The 20,663-nt window shown below is 43.3% G+C and overlaps 1 protein-coding gene and 1 long non-coding RNA gene across 3 annotated transcripts; both read right to left on the reverse strand.

Moving 5' to 3' along the window:
* Positions 1–578: 578 nt before the first annotated feature.
* On the reverse strand, positions 579–11,042 carry LOC123452156 (vacuolar sorting protein 18). 2 transcript variants are annotated; one of them, XM_045128758.1, is made up of 24 exons: positions 10,932–11,042; positions 9,446–9,779; positions 9,121–9,333; positions 8,883–9,022; positions 8,698–8,793; positions 8,213–8,280; positions 8,001–8,102; positions 7,120–7,258; positions 6,848–6,988; positions 6,663–6,782; positions 6,409–6,465; positions 6,258–6,317; positions 5,830–5,937; positions 5,525–5,685; positions 4,988–5,066; positions 3,806–3,868; positions 3,440–3,573; positions 2,990–3,095; positions 2,498–2,686; positions 2,154–2,381; positions 1,810–1,965; positions 1,329–1,490; positions 1,105–1,224; positions 579–1,020 (listed from the first exon to the last, which is right to left on the reverse strand). In XM_045128758.1, the coding sequence occupies exons 2-24, from the start codon at positions 9,603–9,605 to the stop codon at positions 844–846; spliced, it is 2,979 nt and encodes a 992-aa protein (XP_044984693.1). In that variant the 5' UTR covers positions 9,606–9,779; positions 10,932–11,042; the 3' UTR covers positions 579–843. The 2 variants fall into 2 exon arrangements, with proteins under 2 accessions (XP_044984693.1, XP_044984692.1); XM_045128757.1 differs by having other exon boundaries at positions 9,446–9,782.
* A 1,352-nt stretch (positions 11,043–12,394) lies between these two features.
* Positions 12,395–13,498, reverse strand: LOC123452157. Its single transcript, XR_006632568.1, has 2 exons — positions 12,995–13,498; positions 12,395–12,736 (listed from the first exon to the last, which is right to left on the reverse strand). It is a non-coding gene; the product is annotated as an uncharacterized LOC123452157 (long non-coding RNA).
* Between the last annotated feature and the right edge of the window lie 7,165 nt (positions 13,499–20,663).

Below are 20,663 nucleotides of genomic sequence, written 5' to 3' on the forward strand. Positions count from 1 at the left end.
GGATAAATAGCATACGGCCGTGAACGTCAACGACGATGATACAGAGGCTGAGGGTTGATTAATCGTCCTTGTTTCTTTATGCGTTTCCTTCTCTGACTTTGGGTTGGTTTTTTGTCGATGGAAGGAACTAGGAAAGGGCCGGGGAAACATTGGATAATCCGGAGTCGATAATAACAAGGTGTCCGTCCAACAACAGCTAGCTAATCAATCGAGTACAGACAGCATGCATGCATTTTGTTCTTGTTCCACTTCCATGGGCTGAGTAAGCCAAGAAGCACTTCACCACAATGCGCGATCGGCATTCGTTATTTTCGGCTTTTGACCTTTGTGAGTGATGATCGTCATCAATCATGCAGAAAGACAGTGGATGCCGTGATTGTTACTCATCAATGCTGACATGTTGTGGCATATCATACATGGAGGGCAAAGAAATCTTGGTAGGGGCAAATAATCATCTCGGCCGGATCGGACCCCACTTGGATATGCCAACTTCAATACAAAGTCCAATCGACACAGAAAGAGAACTGTCCATCGTTTTTTTTTTTTTTTGCAATTAAAAATACGGATTAGAATACGCATTTGTCAACCGCAACTGCATTATTGGTGATGTGTTGGCACAACCGAAACGAAATTACATCTTTCAAAAACCAATGGCACGACACGGCAGGAATCTTGGGCTGTACAAGGAAGGGCCCATGTGAGGCAACCCCAGGTCTTTTTTTTTCTACGCATGATGAAGAAAGAAACACTTCTCTCGTTCCCAAACAGCCAACAAATACAGAAACTGCACAGCCGTCACAACAAAATCCACCCGGGGAAAAAAAGCTAGGACCGGGTTGTCGATCATATAGACATGGTCATGGGAAGGATCTTCTGGGACGCCCGCTGCGGCTTGATCTCCCACGAGGCCTTCTCGGCCGACTCTCCGGGGAGAACGAAAGGCAGCGAGATCTCCTTGATCATCAGGTCGCCGCAGAAGGGGCACTCGCTCGCCACGGCGTCGTCCAGCTGTGACCTCAGCTGTTAAGAGAATTGACCACGATGACGTCATCAGCATAAGAACTGCGGGTTTGCAGTATGTCAAGAATGTGAGCGTCACCCAACCTTGTCGACTGATGGCGTACTACTGACAGTAGGTTCACCGTTCCCGGTCCCGCCATTGTCTTTTGCTGCTTTCCTGTCCATCAAGCTTAGCTGCTTCTGAAGGTTCAGTATTCTCTCAGCCTACAAAAAGGGTGACCGAACAGTTGAACATTGACTGAACTTAAGCCTAGTCTCTGCTACTGAGAAATTGAATAAACAGTTGAACTTTCTGCAGAGAGACTTACTTGCACTTGGCTGGTGCAGCGAGTTACATGGGCGATCAAACAATTCGCATGGAAGGCATGTCCGCAGGGAAACACATAGAAGGGGGCCATGTGCCCAACAGACGTATAACTTCTGCCTACCTGGTGCAATCCTCCCACCGTCAATATTTTGCGCCGGCATACCTGTTAGTTCAGGACAATGAATTAGCACCATGATGTTTGGAGTGCACCAGATAACAATACGTATATAAAATTCATACGACCGTGAACCGTCTACACTAAAAACAGGAAAGAACGAGGATGCACTTGAGGACACAAGCTGTACTAACAAGACAAATATAAGAATGTATTGTGGGTCATCTTTTTTCTGAAACTTTGGGTCTTTACATGTTGCAGAGGGATGGAAACTAAAAAACAACCTATTATCACATATAAACTGCAACAGGCACAGAAGTCAGTAAATCTAATGTACCACAAGATCTCACAGGGACCATTCTCTTACCCCACATTCCTCCTCGCGATCAATAACTGTGTATCTCTGAGCAAGGGCACCAATATCACTTCTGATGTTGTCTGCTCCACGCGTAGCATCATCCATCTCTGCCTTCAGTTGCTCAATCTGGCTGTTATAGTCCTTGAGAGATTTGCAGATTTCTTCCTGTTTGAAACATGCTTTCGTTGTTATTGCCACACAAAAGGGCATGGAATAAATAAAACTGAAATGTGGAACAGTAACTGAAAACTAGGATAACGTGAATTCATGAGCCTTTAAGACAAAATGAACATTAGAAGGCCGTTTTATATGTACAAAGTAGATCGGACTGCATGAGCATTCATAAATCTTACTTTAAAGTCATCAATCAATACGAAGTCCGGGAAAAATGGCAAGATATCCTCAATCTTCAGCAAGTTGTTAGTTTCTGATAGAAACTCTATAGCTTTCTTTATGTTCTCCCTCTTGACTCCTTTCTCCTGCTCGATGACATGCTTGGCAACTTTAAGCCACAGCTTCTTCCTAAGCTCTTCATCATCTTCAACTTTGTCTGCTTCTGCCTTTGCAAGTTCCAAGTCCACCTGGCAAGAGCCAATAAAGTACAGCGATTAGGGAACCTCAGGAAATGAGAGCACAATATTCATCAATATGTAAAGGCACAACAGATGCTTCTCAGATGAAACATGGTGAAGTTTACCCTCAAAGCAAGTGCCACAGCTTCCTCATGCATGGACATCATGCTGTAAATACGAACACAAGCACGCATCCTCTTCGCTTGGAGACATAGGCGCAGAGCATATTGGGGTTCGTAAAAGAACTCAGGTCCATTTGCTTGTCCACTACCAAACTTGGTGTCGAGAAATTGTAAAAGCTGGGACTCATCCTCCTGCAGACAGGGCAGACCAAACATCAGTTCGTATGTGCAGCAAATATTTACTTATGGCACTCACAAATTACAAGGTAAACGAATGCAGGAAAGATGAATTATGACATGAGCACAATGCAACAGTAACTGACATTGCTATTATGAATGGGCATAAAGCCAATGTTTTCAACAGAAATAAGAAAAGTATCGTTATAAAATTATTCTATATTTCTTTTTAGTTTGTAAGAACGGCAAGATAATGCACCTTCTTGGCATACAGCACACATGAGGAACAAATGTATGCACTATGACAAGAAAATATACCTTCTTGGAATACAATGAGAGCAACAAATTGTGTACTCCAGGATCCTCATTGTTCAAATCTTTGACACAAAATTCCAAGTACTTAATGACCTCATGTGTTTCGTTCCTGAAAGAATTGCTAACATGTTATATTCATATATCATCTAAACAACAGAACAAATTAGCTGCTCATGATTGCAGGTTGCTCCAGAGTTTTGAGAACAATGGGTACTAAAATACTTTTGATAGTTCGATTCAAAGTTTATCCATCTAACATGATTTAATAGTGGGATTAAAGTCCAACATAGCTGCAGATTTGAAATTAACATTTCAATATAACAGACGTATTTTTACTATAACAGACATCTTTCTACTATAATAACAGAAGCTAGTAAGATTGTTCCTACATCAAGACCATATAGGATTCTAATAGAAGAAAATAATAGATAATAAGCTGTTTGTGTATCATACTTGGCATGTGGTTCGCTCACATAACGCATCATTGCTGGTATAAGCTTCCCTGGATTCAACTTGCTTCTTGCCATCATCCATGATTCGACAGTCTCGTAAGCATCTAACATGATTAGATCTGGGGCAAATTTATACTGCAAGAGCACAAAGTTGTAGGTGAAAATTTAGCTTCACCTAACAAATTTAGCTGCTTAATAACCGATATAAGTAAAAAAAAAAAAAAGGTACTCCCTCCGTCCCATAAAATAAGACGTTTTTTACAAGCTAACATAGCTTGCAAAAACGTCTTACATTGTGGGACAGAGGGAGTATTATAACTTGCATGCAGTAAACAAAACATCAACTTTTTGAGTTCTAGAAAAGTACCACAAGGTCTACTGGAACATTATGTCGTTGAAGCACTTCCAAGGCTTTCCTTGCTTCTCCTTGCTGAACCAGTAACCGGCAGGAAATTAGCACTGATGCCTCAGCAAAGGTCAATGGGTTCACAGAAGAATGCTCCATATAGATATAAAATTTGTGTATTATTATATGATTTTTACAGAGAATACGGTGCATCAAAGTGAAGCAAAGGGTTCAGCAGAATATACATATAAAATGGGTTCACAGAAGAATGCTCCATATAGATATAAAATTTGTGTATTATTATATGATTTTTACAGAGAATACGGTGCATCAAAGTGAAGCAAAGGGTTCAGCAGAACATGTGGAACAAAGTCCAGTGCAGCGTTAGTTCATAAAGCACTTGTGCTGAGACAAGCGTAAAAGGTTAAAGTCTGGAGACATTTATAGATCAATGTATCATGTGGAATAACTTTCCCTCTATTATTTTTACACATATACGAATAGAGAAGGGAATTTAGTGGTAGACATTTTATAGCAAGGACACAAGATTGACCTAGCTTGTGAAATGACTGTTCCTCTATTGTTTTACACATATAAGAATTTACTTACAAAATAAAGTTGCTCAAGAAAAAGAGGAGGGAATTTAGTGTCAGACATTTATGAAGGTATGCACTGTCCCAAGCCCATTCCAGTACATATGTTACAGGAACATGCTTCTAAAAAAATAGCTAGAAAGGTTATGTGATTTTCCTGATACTTTCTGGCCTTCGCTAAAGCATGACATGAAAATATTATGATAAGACTAGCTAGCACTTGTGTTTGACATCATGTACGCTCAACAGCGCTAGTATTAACACCTTCCTTAAGAGATCTCCAATAGGTTCCCAAAAAAACTCCCCCAATAGTTATTTCCCCAATAAAATCTAACATATGGGCCCCTCAACCACGACGGCTCCGGCGGTGGTTCGACGGGTGCTCTGGCGGCCCAGGTGACGTGGAACTTATTGGGACCGTATTGGGAGGGGTCAATTACCCCAGTATAGTGGGGGAGTTGGGCTGTTTTATAGGGAGTCCCCAATATTTTTTCACGGAAAGGGGGTCTGTTGGAGCTTTTTTTTTTTTGCTCAACTACCCCAACATCTGGTTTTTTTTATCAGGGAAAGAGCTTCTGTTGGAGATGCTCTAAGTTAATAAGTGCCTGACCTGAATGTAATGATGAACCACAATTTCATACTGCTCCTTCAAACCAGCAAAATACACCAGCTCATCCACTCTGCCATAACTGTCAACATTTTGAAGAGATTGATCAGAGGTTTATCTATGCAGCCAGCAATGCATCAAAAGAGAGAAAACACAGGGTAGCTCATGCATTATGTATTACAAGTACAAAAGATCTATCTAAAGTACAGAATCGGCATAATTTTACGTTTAGCCATTTATACAACTCAGTGCTTCTTAACCCATAACCTTACGGAATATAATATATATACAGATATCCTGTGGTTATAACAATACCACCAATTAGCTTTCCAATCATCCCAGGTTCCTTGGTGTTTTAGTTCTTATGCACAAGTTTTGATCGATGCTTCGCGTTTATGTTCAGCTTATCACAAATGTAAGGCATGCAGTCTTAACTGCTTCAGTATGCATGTGCTGTCCAAACATATGCTGTATGCATATATGTGAATGTCCAAACTAAGAATCTAACTGAGATGTAATGTGCAACGATAATAGGCATACCTTTCCAGTAGTATCATTGTTGTTGCTTCATCTAGTACATCTTTGCTATCACTGAGAAACGCACGGAATTCATCTACTACTGAACGATATGCCGAGCTGTTGGAATTTGTTACTGTATTTGTAGTAGCGCCTGTGCCATCTTCCAATAGGAGTCGATTTATCTACAGAAGTTGTGCAAAATATACCGAGTAAGCCCCACAAACTCAGTTATGCAACCGAAGATTGAAGCAATACTTCCAGTATCAACGCAATTTAAGTTGCATTATTTTTGAATGCTGAATAATGGAATCATGGGCAGTAGGTACCTTATCTAAGTACAGCTCAGTAGCCCAAGTCGAGATCATCGTTATTTGCATCTTGTCATCTTTGGTGAGGTTATCAAGCCTTCTCAATAAGAAAGTCCTGAGAGCATCCTGTCAAGTAGACAAAGTCAACGATTGCAGACATAAACCCGACAAGTCATAGACAGTGTAACATTGTAAATCTTAATATCGTATGAAATAGTGCACCCAAGCACGACAAAAGCTTCCTATAAAGTAAATGTGCAACCTTAATGATATTATATTTTTCATGATGAATATTGGAAGTACTAAAACTACAAGATCAGGTTAAATGAATATATCTCACAGAAGTTTTTCAACAATGCACATTGATTAGTAGGAGTCCTCGAGAAGGAAAGTACATCCAAAAGCTTGCAAAAATGTACTACATCGGAAAGTTTTGAGTAAATTACCTGCTCACCTATGGATATAAACTTTAAACTGATCTCTTCAAATGATAAAATATAGTTCATCTGAAACCACAGAACAAGACCTCAAATGAACAAGGACAACAAAATAGCAAGAAAACCTACTAACAAACACAATTAACAGAATGGCTTTCACCTTTGCATAGAACGAAGCTGCTATGTAATATTCTTTTGCAGCAAATGCAGCATCAGCCTGCAAAAGAAATGTTTTTTGTATGACGGAAGGCATTGATCATTGCAATATTCCAAATAAGATCCAGCATATCATCATAAATAAGAAAATTATGCAGGAGCACAAAAAAACGCATGGGACGATTCTGCAAACATGCTCACATGCATCGACGTGTATGAACATCACTTCACATTGATCTCTGGGAATAAAAACAATACCTGCACTAGATAAACTTGGTCCCTCTGGAAAGAGTTAAGGCAATGGGACAGAGCAACAGCATATGCCTTCATATCCAAGTACACTTGCCACATGTCACGACCCTCATCAGACGTAGAAACCTAAATGACAAACAATATTAGTAACATTATTACATGACTCAAAAGCAAGTATCAGAATTCCGAACCTGAAATATAGAGTTTTCGTCAAATGCATAGAAAACTCCAGTTGATGCATCACTACAAAGCCCAATGATTCCTTTTGAAGATTCCGGTGTATTATCAACTACAAGCTCCTCCACAATTTGCTGACTGATTCTGTTCACTACCTAAGAAATACAGGTTATGTGATGCCTTGCCTTTATAAGTAATAGACACTGGTGAATAGAAAAAAATAATGCTAGATAGCAATAATAAACCACAGATAAAATAGGCAAATCTATTTTTAGAATCATCTTACCTTAATTTTATCTTCAATCAAGAGCAGAAAATGGAACTCAGACACTGCAAATGACGCTGGTTTCGTGTTGGAATCTCCAAGTTTTGAATAGTCAAAGAAACCTTTGTTTTCAACAAAGTTTTCATCTCCACTCGAAGAGCTGCAGAACTAAAATTAGTAAGAAGAGAAATAAACACTACATAAATAAAGTGGTCTAAATTGAACTCCCCAATACTAGTTCAAGAATAAAGCACTAGCTAAAGTTTAATTATAGCAAGAAAAAATAAAACAGCACCATAATTTTTTCAAAGGGAACAATAGGTTTTTGAAAAGGCTCATACGGACACTTGACCTTCGACCTTGCTACTTAGCATTAGGTTAATCTTGGGTTTACAGGTTACAACTAAGCGGGTGCCCAAAAACTGGCTTGCTGCTTGGCTTGATATAAATAAAGGTTGAACCCTACCCTGAAAGAGCAGTTCAAGAAGCTAGCTGGAGTTATGGAACTTCAAGTTCATAGTCTTAAAATATAGAGTAACAAAAACATTCATTAGGCTCATCTTATAATATTCGTTTCATTTCAAAATAGAATTTGATTTCTCCAGTTTCACGTTGTTAAGCTAAAACGTTGATCATGAATGCCTCTAACAATAAATGGGTACAAAGCCAATATTTTGAAAGTAACCCCGGAAAGGAATCTAATTATCTCAATTTCATGTGGACTGTCTAAACCATATTGTGTGAATTAGTAGTTCATGTTCAAACAGTTAGGAAAAATACATGTATTAGGAGCATACCAGAAATTCATTGTTAGGTGGAATCTGGTTAGATAAAGCCATGATCTAGTTCCTTTACAAATTATATGACAGAATTAAGTTACATATAGAAACAACATATTTCACCTGTGTTGAGCTCCAAAATTCAGTTCACCATAATAAATGCCAGCTCCAGAAAGCCATCCAAAGTGTTTAGCCCTTCTTTGCTTGATAAAGAAGTGTAGTTCACTGCAATGGATACATATGTTGCAAACATAAAATTCTTATGCACAATAATTATGTATAAAAAGCAGTTCCTTTGCTACAGCATCGTATAAAAAAGACCAAGTTAGACTTGCCTATTAGGTATTTCTCCTGGAAGCTCCATGAAGTGAATGGCACGGTCGGAATAGCTAGCAAAAACAGTCTGTGCAACAAGATTTTTATTACTCCATTTTAAGAAAATGAGGATATGTACATATCTTGCATGTCTGTTTTCTTTTGACTGAAGCATGTAAATCGCAACCAAAAAAACTGAAACATGGCATAAAAATCTTCTGCAGAAAAATGTGTAGTGTGTGCTGCTGCTCGCAGAAAGACAAGGCATTCTAAGTATATGTTCTAATCATGTAAATCAATCTACAAGGCATGCTGACTTGAAATGGCTGAGTACATGGTGTAGCATTTTCCATGTTACACATTACTCGATGTAAACAGGATCATCAATGATTCTTCCAAATTACCAAGTCTAAAAACTAAGTTGTTTTTCTCACAAATAGACTCAATGTCGATAGTCAATACCACATCGGAAGATGCAACAAATCAATTGAGAAATACTACTTACTTCCAGAGAACCAATGCCGGTGAACGAGTAAAGCCGTGTGGGCGTGACAGCCATCACATAGTACCTTGTGGCGTTCCCAACCACAGCTGTCTCCATCTGTGCAACCGAATTGCTCAATAACACTCCGTCCAACAAAAGCACACCAACACAAATATAAACATTGAACCATGGCGCTGGTATCAAACCTGCAGGTCCTTGATGCCCTCTCGCACCTCGGTGAGCTCGAAGAGCAACTTCACATACTTCTCCTTCTTGTCAGCCTCATCAACGGCCATCTCAAAGATCTGTCCTGTCTCCGTCCCAAGGATCACCTCCTTGGTTGACGCTGCAGCCACAAGATCACAGAAAATAAACAATCAAGAACAGTGAAACAGCAAAGACGGACGTGGATCATCAAAATATAGTTGGATCGATGAGCAAAACCTTCGGTGATGGCTTGGCGATTCCAGGCGACAGCATTGATGAGGAGGCCACGGAGGCGGGGGAGCGGCTTTGGGCGCGGCCACCTGGCATGGTGGTAGTACGTCTCTGCGCCACCAGGGTGGATCACCGTGACGACACAGTGCTTGCCACCTGGATCCAGGAAAACCCGGTGCACTGCATGGTCACCGGAGCGGCCGCCCCCGAGGTCGAGATCTGAAGGAGAGGCGGCAGTTATTAGTCAAACAGAAACGGGTCTGCTAAATGGAGAAAGGAGAATGACGGTGTTACGGACTCCGACAGAAAGGGAGTAGCGGTGGAGACTCACCCAGGGCGTCCTCAAAGGAGAAGTCATGGCGGACGAGCCAGCCACGGGAGGTGCCAAGGACGATGACGTCACTGCCAGCAGCCATAGAGGTGACGGCCCCGTGGCCCCTCGAGGCCTGGCGCTCGAGGGGGTCGACGGAGAAGAGCTGGCCGGCATCCATGGTAGCCGGTAGGTGAGTTTGTCAGATATTCTGGGCTCAGGGTCAGTTTTGGTCTGGGATCATTGGGCCAGTTCTTTTCAGCTGCAGATTTTGCAGAAGTGGATTCTGCTAGGCTGCCCAGAGAGACAGTTGTGTGCACAATCCCCTGAGAAACTGCAGTCCAGTTCTTTTCAACTGCTGCATTTTGAAATTGTTGTATGAGCTGTCTGTGGAAATGTCTATAATAAACCTGTCTGAAAGTGTGTGTTGAGTAGCTAACACCGAGATATTCCGTAATGTTTTACCAAGAATATGAGCACCAAAACGATTTACGAACATCATAAAGTGTTAAATATTACAATAAAAGAAAGCTGTAAAGGTTTCTTCCCAGCAAAACAATTTACAAACAACATACATAGATTGTTCACTGTCATACATCTTACGCGCAAAACACAAATGCTTGTAGATCCATGTGTTGTTGGAACATAAAAATTGCCAACGAGATTTAGAAAGAGAGCAAAATGCTTGTGCATCCATGTGCTTATACAGTCATTACATGCTCTCGGCCTAGTAGTTCTCTCTGTTGCTCAGAAGCAGTGGCGTATCTAGGATTTAAAACAGGGTGGTCCATTTAAAAAAATGACAACAAATATGGCATGCCAACGTTCTAATTAATTTACCAACAGCACATAGAAATAGATCAGTATGGTCTTACAGACATACTAACCATCTCAATTTTGCGTAAGAGAAGCCTACATAATACATACCTTGAGAGATTCAAAGAAGAATGTGTGGCATTGCTAATTTGTTAGAGTGGCATTGTTAGGGCCAGTTCTTTTCACCCTGGATTCTAGAGAATCAGGATTATGGGAAATTCTCCCAGAATCTGTAGTCGAGTTCTTTTCAGAGATTGTAGTTTGAGATTCTGGAAAGTGTTGTGTGTTGAAATGTGTTGTGTGTTGAAATGTCTGTACTACCCTTAGACAGAAGTTGTTTGATGAATTGTTAACAGTTTGTTGTTTCTAACAGTAACGAAGGTGTATTTTACGACAGTCCATAAAAAGTGCTAAATATTACAATGGGTTCAAAGTTTTGTTCATGACAAAAAAGTGCATAAACTAAAAAAAAGAATACTCTCAAGGTACGAGACTAGCAGCAATCGCCTCACATGTTGCGTTCATGGTACCATCATCTAACAAATTCAAACATCAATCCATCCATCCATCTAACAAATTCAAGCATCAATCCATCTATCTATTTTATCTATCAACAATAGCTATTTTATCTATCACCAATAGCAGACAGAATGAACAGGGAAGAAACAGAGATGGGAAAAGGAAGGCTCACCGTGAGCGTCGGCGCGGCGTGCTGGCCAGCAGGGGCAGGCTGCAGGGTGGGGCGGACCTGAGGAGGGAGGCTGGCCGGCGGCGCCGCCGTAACCCTAGCCGCGGGGCAGGGCGAATTGTGGGGCGGGGCGGGGCGGGGCGAACTGCGGGGTGGGGAGGGACTGACGGGGCGGGGCGGATATGGCCGGCGGGGTCGACGACGGCTTGGCCGGCAGCGACGGCGAGATGGGCGGCGAGGTGAGACAGGAGCGGAGCGACACCCCGATGCGGAATCGTGCCAGCGACACCGCGATGCGGGAGGCGCTCGCTCGTTTTCGGGTCCAGTGGATGATAGCTCGGTGGCAGTTTGCACGTAATTACGTGATACTACAATATTTCGGAACGTTTTTTTTTTGTGGGACTAGGCAGAATCTTGAGATTGTGAGTGAAACCAGGTTTTTCAGAGATTTTAAATTACACTGAAATTCTACACATTCTGATTGAGATTTTGGAAGTTCATTTAAGAGGGTGTTTGGATACGTTTTAGTCCCATGACTAAAAGTAGTGAGACTAAAACTTGCTAGCCTCATACATGTTTGGATCCAAATACTAAAGAGACTAAAATCAAGTTAATGAGCATTTATTATCCTTCAAACCCTCCAATCCAGAACTCGTCTGAGGAGTTAAATGAGGAGAGAGAGGACTAATGCACATTTTAGTAGGGGTACACCTGACTAAAAGATTTTAGCCTCAAGACTAGTTTTAGCCTCTCTTTAGTCAGGGATGCTTGGAACTTTAGCCTCTTAAAGAGACTAGTTTTAGTCAGACTAGTTTTAGTCCTTTGGATCCAAGCACCCTCTAAGTTATTTTGGCTCGGGATTTTCAGACTGAGATTCTCTAGAATCTGCTAAAAAGAACTGGGCCATATATGCCGATGGAGTGAGTAATGATGTTGTCATGTGTCTATTCTAAATGCTTTTTTCCGAGTGTAGTGTTTCGGTGATCAGGCTCATCTGCATCCGTTCAGAAGAAAAAAATATTAAATAAACTAAAAAAACAATTTTCTTTCGTGATAGATAATTTGATGCGTGAGGTCCGCTTCAATTTTTTAATTATTTGGACATCTGAGAAACTCTCATAAAAAAACAAATCAGATCAAAATAGTGCATGAAGAGTAAACTTTTTTACACACCCTCGATTTGCCTTTTTTGCCGAAAGCTGCCGAGATGTCAAAATGATTTAAAAATTAAAGCAGACATCAAGCATCAAATTATCTTATCACCCATTTTTTTTAAAAAATTATTGAATTTCTTTATTATTTGTTTTAGTTTTTTTATTCAGCGCGGGTGCATAAGCCTGGGCTCATAAATGGATTTTCACTTCTTTCCCTTCTAGTTGAAGTTAAGAATTGACAGGGCATGGCTGTGAATAACTGAAACTCACATTAGATGTGCCCCAGAGCCATCAATGATGAAACGAATGACATGAAATGAAACGTGCATATGGAATTAATTTAACCGTGCCGCAGCAGCAGTTACACCGTGTTACAAACTTGTGAATTGCAGTTGCCTTCATACTGAATGTTTGCACCTAGATCTGACATTCACAGCATGCAGGCTCTGACATTGCAGCATGCAGAATCCAGCTTTCATTCTGAAAATAGGCTGATAGCTTTTGGTGGTCTTGGACTACCTGATCGAACTGTAGCTAGCTCTTCTCTTTGCTTTGGTGCAAGTAGAGCTGCTCTGGAGTTGATTTATGTCGACCCATCTGTCATGCGTGCGCCGCATCTTGAAGAAATCCTTCTCTATTCCAATCATCACCAGCCTGAAATCAGCCAAGGAGATAAGAGGATATGTACGTAGCTGGTAGTGGGTGGTCGTCATGTATCGCCGAAGCTTCATCGATGCTCAGTTGAATTGCAGAGCAAACAAGCTTTACTTTGCACAGTATCTATGCATGCTCGTGCGCCGGTCCGCCGGCTCAATGTCTGCTGCAGTTTGCTACCAGAGCAAGTCCACTGCAGCAGCCACGGCAGAGTAGAAAACAGTAGTATCTGGCTGCAGGCATGGGGAGTACTGTTACCTTCGCTAGCTGCAGGCAGGCATGGGGAGTACCGTCTGTTTTGTTTCAGACCACATGGACAGAAGCACAGGTGGAGCTCACAAGAACACCGGCGATGCCGAGTCCGTGAACCTGAACCATGATGGAGTCATGGGGAATGAAGCCTGGTCCGAAACGCACCACGCGCACGCCATGCGAGCGTCTCTCTTTCGGACCCGGCGTCATTCCCCTCGACAACCATGACGCGAAACGAAGAAGATGACGCTGTATTTATCTTGTTTCCGCGCGCGTGTCAGGCCATGAACTGCCTGCCCTGCCATGTATGCGCACCAAGGCGCAGCTCTATATCTAGCGACGGGAAAGGCGGGCGGCGACGGAAAGGGTGCCGCGCGCCAGGCGAAGGCGACAAAAGCGGCTGAGGATTAGATGCCCGAGCCGTCGTTTTCGTCGGAGATCGTCGGCGATCCGGGTGGTGGCGCCGGTACGCGGCAAAGCGAGCGACCGGTTTGTGTGGTGGTTAGACCAGCTACGACTACTTCTACTACGATGATGATGATGATGATGATGATGATGATATTCCGGTGAGACTTTCAGATTCTTTGTTCCTACTCCGGTAGGGAGAGAGAGGGAGGCAGGTCTTGAGCGGGAGGAGGAACCGAATGGTTGCGATGCCAAGCTTAAGGATCAAGCTACAGAGAACTATCGGATTCTTTGTTCCTACGTACCTTTCCGTCGGTTCTTTCCATGATTATTACATCAGTTGATTTTCGAAAATTCAAGGTACACGCATCCTTCCACGCCTTTGTTCAAGTTCAGAATAAGATGGCGTTCGCAAGTCCTTTTCCTTAGAGCATCTCCAACACACGCGTTGCGCGCGCAAAAAAAAGCTTTACACCTCTGAAATAGTCAGTTTTTGCACGTAGCTGAGCGTTGGCTCCAGTAATCACTGCAAAATATAACGAGCGCAAGCCGCTCGAGCAGGCGCAGTAAAAAATGACGCGTGTGCCCAATACATAGTTCAATTTTATTACAACTCAACAAATAGTTTATCTTTCAATACAACAAACAGTTCGACACTATAACATCAAACATACAAATTATCATGTGTTTTGCCGGTCATTCCATGTCCATCACTCCTCGATTAGATCCTTCTGAAGATCATCATGCGTTTCGGCACGTCGAATGGAATGATAGGAGACAATAAGTCGGGTCACCCTCGCAGCCCTCCACCGCACTCGTATGGGATGTCACATGAGCTCATACTGAGAGTAGTCTAAATCTTGACCACGCTCATTCTCGATGATCATGTTATGCATGATCACACAAGTGTGCATGATGTATCAAAGGATCTTTTGATCCCAAAATCTAGCCGGTCTTCTCACAATAGCAAATTGGGCTTGCAAAATCCCAAAAGCTCTCTCCACATCTTTCCTAGCCGTCGCCTGAGCATTGTGGAAATCTAGATTTTTATTACCTCCGATTTTTTCAACGGCTTCACAAATGTTTGCCACTTTGGATAGATGCCATCTGCAAGATAGTAGCCATAGTTTTATGTATGACCATTTGCTACAAACTACACCGGTGACAGTTCATCATTTGCAATATTATTCATGAGTGGTGACCAATTAACAACGTTGATATCATTCAAAGATCCAGACATTTCAAAACAAGCATGCCAAATCCAAGTCTCTTAATCGACCACCGCTTCAAGGATTATAGTAGAACCCTTTTTTCGCCGTGAAATTGCCCATGCCATCCCTTAGGACAGTTCTCCCAACTCCAATGCATGCAATATATTGAGCCAAGCATACCTGGGACAGTTCTCCCAACTCCAATGCATGCAATATATTGAGCCAAGCATACCTGGGAACCCGCGAGCTTTGTTCATCTCCAAAAGCCTTGCGGCGTCTTCAACATTGGAAGATCTCAAATACTCTGGGCCAAACACTTGCACAATTCTGAGTACGAAGCGCTTGACATACATGACGGCTTGACTCTCACCATGGCCAAGTGGTCATCAACTAGATCAGTCGGAAATACCGTATGCCAACATACACAAATCGGTTGTCTTCTTTTGAAAGTTGCTATGCTCGAGTTCTCCTGCGGCATTCCTCCTTTGCTGAAAAAACCGATCATGGCTTGCCAGTTTCTCTGCAATGCGCCTGAACAACTCGGTGTTCATCCTAAACCGACGCTGGAAGTACGACGCAGGGTACACATGATTATCCATGAAATAGTGCCTCATTAATCTGTTGTCGGCATCGATCTTATCCCTCCAAATTTGCTACTGACCCATAACCGAACCACCGTGCTTTGACTTTTTATTAATGTGCATAGCTAGTCATTTCAAGGTCCTCCTTTTCAATATCAAATTCTTCTTTGAAAGAATCATATGACGAACTCATCAACAATATTGAATTTAAATTAGTCTATAAAAACTATAAAAAAACATGGACCAAATTCATGTAAAAATGTAAAGTTGAAGCAATACATACCTTGCAAGCATTTTGTCGAACACCTTGTGGGCGTCGAGCGGCAGTGGGCAGCCGAGCGCTCTTCGTCGAAGGACTGGCGCGCGCAAGAGGCAGCAGCGACTAGAGGGAGGTGAAGGAAGCAGCGGCGGTGCGGGGATAGGTCGGGGAAGCGTCGTCGAGTTTTTGGAATAAATGGGGTGGTGCGAGCGGCAGCACCAGCGACTGGCTTGGCGGTGGGTGGAAGTCGTGGCCCGGGCGCTCAAGTGTGCAGCGTGCGGGAGCGGGTTGATACGTCTCCAACGTATCTATAATTTTTGATAGTTCCATGCTATTATCTTGTCAAACTTTTGATGTTTTGTATGCCTTTTATATCTTTTTGGGGACTAACTTATTAACTCAGTGCCAAGTGCCAGTTCCTGTTTTTTTCGTGTTTTTACCCTTTTCAGAGGAGGATTTTAAACGGTGTCCAAACGGAATAAAACTTCCGAAAAGATTTTTTTCCGGAACAGAAGATACGCGTCAGACTTGAGAACCAAGGCAGTGGCCAGCAGGGGACCCCACAAGCCCCCTAGGCGCGGCCAGGGGGCCCGCGCCTAGCAGGCTTGTGGGCCCCCTGTGGCACGTCTGCCCTACTTCTTCCGCCTATAATTTCAGAAAAAAAAATCCAAAATTGCGCGAGAGACCCACGAAAATACTTTTCCGCCGCCGCAAGCTTCTGTCTTCGCAAGATCCCATCTGGGGCACGTTCTGGTGCCCTGCCGGAGGGGGGATTCAGATACGGAGGGCTTCTTCATCAACACCATGACCTTTCCGATGATGCGTGAGTAGTTCACCATAGACCTTCGGATCCATAGCTAGTAGCTAGATGGCTTCTTCTCTCTCTTGGATCTTCAATACAAAGTTCTCCATGGTCTTCATGGAGATCTATCCGATGTAATCTTTTTTTGCGGTGTGTTTGTCGAGATCCGATGAATTGTGGATTGATGACCCTCAAGTGTAGGGGATCGCAACAGTTTTCGAGGGTAGAGTATTCAACCCAAATTTGTTGGTTCGCCAAAGGGGGAGCGAAAGAATATTCTCAAGTATTAGCACCTGATTTTGTCAGATTCAACCACACCTAGAAGATTAGTGTCTGCGAGCAAACTATCAGTAGCAAAGTAGTATGATACTTTGTTGTATCAATGGTGCCAGTAGGTTGCACGTGGGCGAGTAACTATTCTTCCCCGACAATAGTGTCGGAAAAGATCTTGCAACAAGTAACAGTGAAGTAGCAAGGAACAGCAGCAGCAGAGTAACAACAGTAGCAACAGTAGTACAAAGTGGCCCAATCCCTTTTGTAGCAAGGGACAAGCCTAGACAAAGCAACGTAGCAAGGACCAGTAGTAAAAGACTCGTAGGCAGTGGATCGGTGATGGATGAGTGTGACGGATGTGATTCATCATGTAACAGCTATAACACGGAGAGATATGTAACTATCTCCCGTTCGTCAATCTAATGTATGCATGTATTCCGTATGTAGTCATACGTGCTTAGGGAAAAGAACTTGCATGATATCTATTGTCCATCCCTCCCGTGGCAGCGGAGTCCTAATGGAAACTACGGGATATTAAGGTTCTCCTTTTAATAAAGAACCGGACCAACGCATTAACACGTGGTGAATACATGAACTCCTCATACTATGGTCATTTCCGGGAGTGGTTCCGGCTATTGTCACTCCGGGGTTGCCGGGTCATAACAATAGTAGGTGACTACAACTTGCAAGATAGGATCTAAAACACACATATATTGGCGACAATATAATAGGTTCAGATCTGAAATCATGGCACTCGGGCCCTAGTGACAAACATTAAGCATGGCAAAGTAGTAGCAACATCAATCTAGAACATAATGGATACTAGGGATCAATCCCCGTCAAAACTAACTCGATTACATGATAGATCTCATCCAACTCATCACCGTCCAGCAAGCCTACGATGAGATTACTCACGAACGATGAAGAGCATCATGGAATTGTCGATGGAGGAAGGTTGATGATGACGATGGCGACGATTTCCCCTCTCCGGAGCCCCGAACGGACTCCAGATCTGCCCTCCAGATGAAGAACAGGAGGTGGCGGCGCCTCCGTATCGTAAAACGCGATGAAACCTTCTCTCTGATTTTTTTCCGGGCGAGACGGAAGATATAGAGCTGAGTTTACGGGCGGTGGTGCCACGTGGGCCCCACAAGCCCTCACGGCGCGACCTAGGGGGGTGGCCGCGGCCTGTGGGCTTGTGGCCCACTGGCACGCCCCCTCCGGTGGATCTTTGCGCAGGTATTTTTCTTTTATTCCAGAAAAATTCTCCGTAAATTTTCAGGACATTCCGAGAACTTTTATTTCTGCACAAAAACAACACCATGGCAATTCTGCTCAAAACAGCGTTAGTCCGGGTTAGTTCCATTCAAATCATGCAAGTTAGAGTCCAAAACAAGGGCAAAAGAGTTCGGAAAAGTAGATACGTTGGAGACGCATCATGGATTTATGATCAGATTATCTATGAATCTTATTTGAGTTTCTTCTGATCTCTCTTATGCATGATTTCATATCCTTATAATTCTCTTCGAGTCGTGGATTTGTTTGGCCAACTTGATATATGATTCTTGCAATAGGAGAAGTGCTTGGTTTTGGGTTCATGCCGTGCGGTGACCTCACCCAGTGACAGAAAGGGTAGCGAGGCACGCATCGTGTTGTTGCCATCAAGGGTAAAAAGATGGGGTTTTCATCATTGTTTTGAGTTTATCCCTCTACATCATGTCATCTTGCTTAAAGCGTTACTCTGTTTGTCATGAACTCAATACACTAGATGCATGCTGGATAGCGGTCGATGTGTGGTGTAATAGTAGTAGATGCAGAAAGTATCGGTCTACTTGTCTCGGACGTGATGCCTATATGTATGATCATTGTCTTAGATATCGTCATGACTTTGCGCGGTTCTATCAATTGCTCGACAGTAATTTGTTCACCCACCGTATTATATGCTATTTTGAGAGAAGTCTCTAGTGAACACTATGGCCTCCGGATCTACTTCACACCATATTTTCAGCCTTACTCTTTTACTTCGTTGCACTTTCCGCCTTCAGATCTCACTTTGCAATCAATCTTGAAAGGATTGACAACCCTTTTATAGCGTTGGGTGCAAGCTCGTTTGTGTTTGCACAGGTACTCTGGACTTGACGAGATTCTCCTACTGGATTGATACCTTGGCTCTCAAACTGAGGGAAGTACTTACTGCTCCTGTGCTGCATTACCCTTTCCTCTTCAAGGGAAAAACCAATGCAAGCTCAAGAGGCAGCACGGGCGCACGAAATAAGCGACGTGGCATGCCGTTTCGCCCCGCGCGCTGAACCACTTATGCCGCGCGCATGTTTTTTGCGCCTTCGGTGGAGCACCTAGAGCGGCTGCGCGCGCGCAAAAACTGTATTTTTCCAGCGCGGCACTTATATCGCGCGACTGTTGGAGATGCTCTTAATCTTTGTTTTTTGAAAGGTTCCAAGGCCATTATACTCCAAATAAAGGATGCTAGAATACCCTCCTTCTAGGAACCTCACTGCGTGAGAGTGCCTTCCGTGCTGTCTGCTGTGCCCGGGACTCGCGCCGATGGCTCCTCGGCGCGCTCATGTTCGTTCGATCTCCGTGACCGCCTCGCACCCAGTTGATTTTCGTGGGGTCCATAATGTGTGTGCCGCGGGCGCAGCCAGGGCTACCTTTCTTTAGCATTCCGGTCGAGCCCTCATGCGGTGTCTCGCGCGCTGGCCAACGCGGCTAGGATGACATGTCGGTCTGTTTCGCTCGTACCAGGGGTGCATCCACACATCTAGCTCGGCATGGGACATCTAGGTGGCTGGAGAGGGTCATCCGACCAGTGATCACGATGGCATGCCAGTCGGCTCTGTTCGACTGCTCTGCCCGTCCTGCGTCCTTTGCCTCTGTCGCGCTCCTTCGTATGTGTGTACCCAACTCGATGTTGCGGTGATGCATGCCCGACCTTGCTCTTCATGTGAGTGTGTGTATGTGATTGTTAGGGGCTTTTCTAGCCAGCTTTGTCTATGTGCTTGTCTGGTCGACCTTGTCTACATGCTTGTGTGACCGACATTTTTTGCGTATGCTCGGACAATGGATGTTGTCACGACGGGCCATGACGGCTGGTATGGGTCGTTGTTGCTCGACTTTTTCGCACGTACTTGGATGTTGAACGTTGTCGCCGGCTCCATACAAGCATGGGCGTGTTTGTGAGGGGAGCGACATCCCGGTTCTACGAGAGGTGCTTGCTCGGGCTTTCCGACAACCCAACCACTAGCTTACCCTGGTTAGTTGGTTGCTCAACGCTGCCGAATTACCACACAGTGTAGCCGAGCTGGCTTCCCCTGCCCGCTGTTCTGCTCCTTGTTCTTGGGGTTACTCGGTTGTTTGTGGCTGTTTTTACCCGGATGCTAAGGTTGCCCTTCCGTGGAGCGGTTGTTGCTAGTTTGCTTGATGAGTGTTATATTTACACCCGCTCTAACATGTTTAAACGGATTTTTCAATAAAACTGAGGTATTCGCTACGATATTGTCACTAATGAGTAATGAATGCAAATGATTCTAAATGTCTGGTCTTTATTTTATTTTCACAGGAAATAGACTATTTATGGACGAAATCAAGCTAATACATGGAAAGGAAGAAACTCGAAGTAGATGACATGAAGTGGGGGGCGCACCATAGGAAACATAGCAAAAGACGACCTTCCATATGACAGCAATAATTAGTTTAGAAATACAAAGTTGAAAGGACGCTTAACAACGGTATCGTGTTGGTCCTAGGCTAGACCGTACTAGAGACGCGAGCCTAGAACACAAATAAAATTATGACGCTACACGTAATCAAGGGAAGAGACACTATGATTTTCTTTCTTTTCTTTAGTTTTTTGTGCTCTTTTTTTCTTCAGAAAATCACTATAAGGGCGAGTTTCTCAAAACTCTTTCGAAGGACTAAAAACAGGATAGGCACGAAAAAAAAATAGTCAATTTTTTTCGAAGTAATTCGGGGCTGCGACAACCAAAAATTACGACAAAAATCACTATGATGGCGAGTGTCTCAAAACTCTCGAAAAAGCCAAAGAACACGATAGGGAAAAAATTCAGCCTCCGAAGTTTTGGCCGAAAAAGTGCTCTGAAAAGCGTGTCAGACTCTTTTTTCTTTT

This window comes from Hordeum vulgare, chromosome 5H (genome assembly GCF_904849725.1).
Source record: "Hordeum vulgare subsp. vulgare chromosome 5H, MorexV3_pseudomolecules_assembly, whole genome shotgun sequence".
NCBI lineage: Eukaryota > Viridiplantae > Streptophyta > Magnoliopsida > Poales > Poaceae > Hordeum > Hordeum vulgare.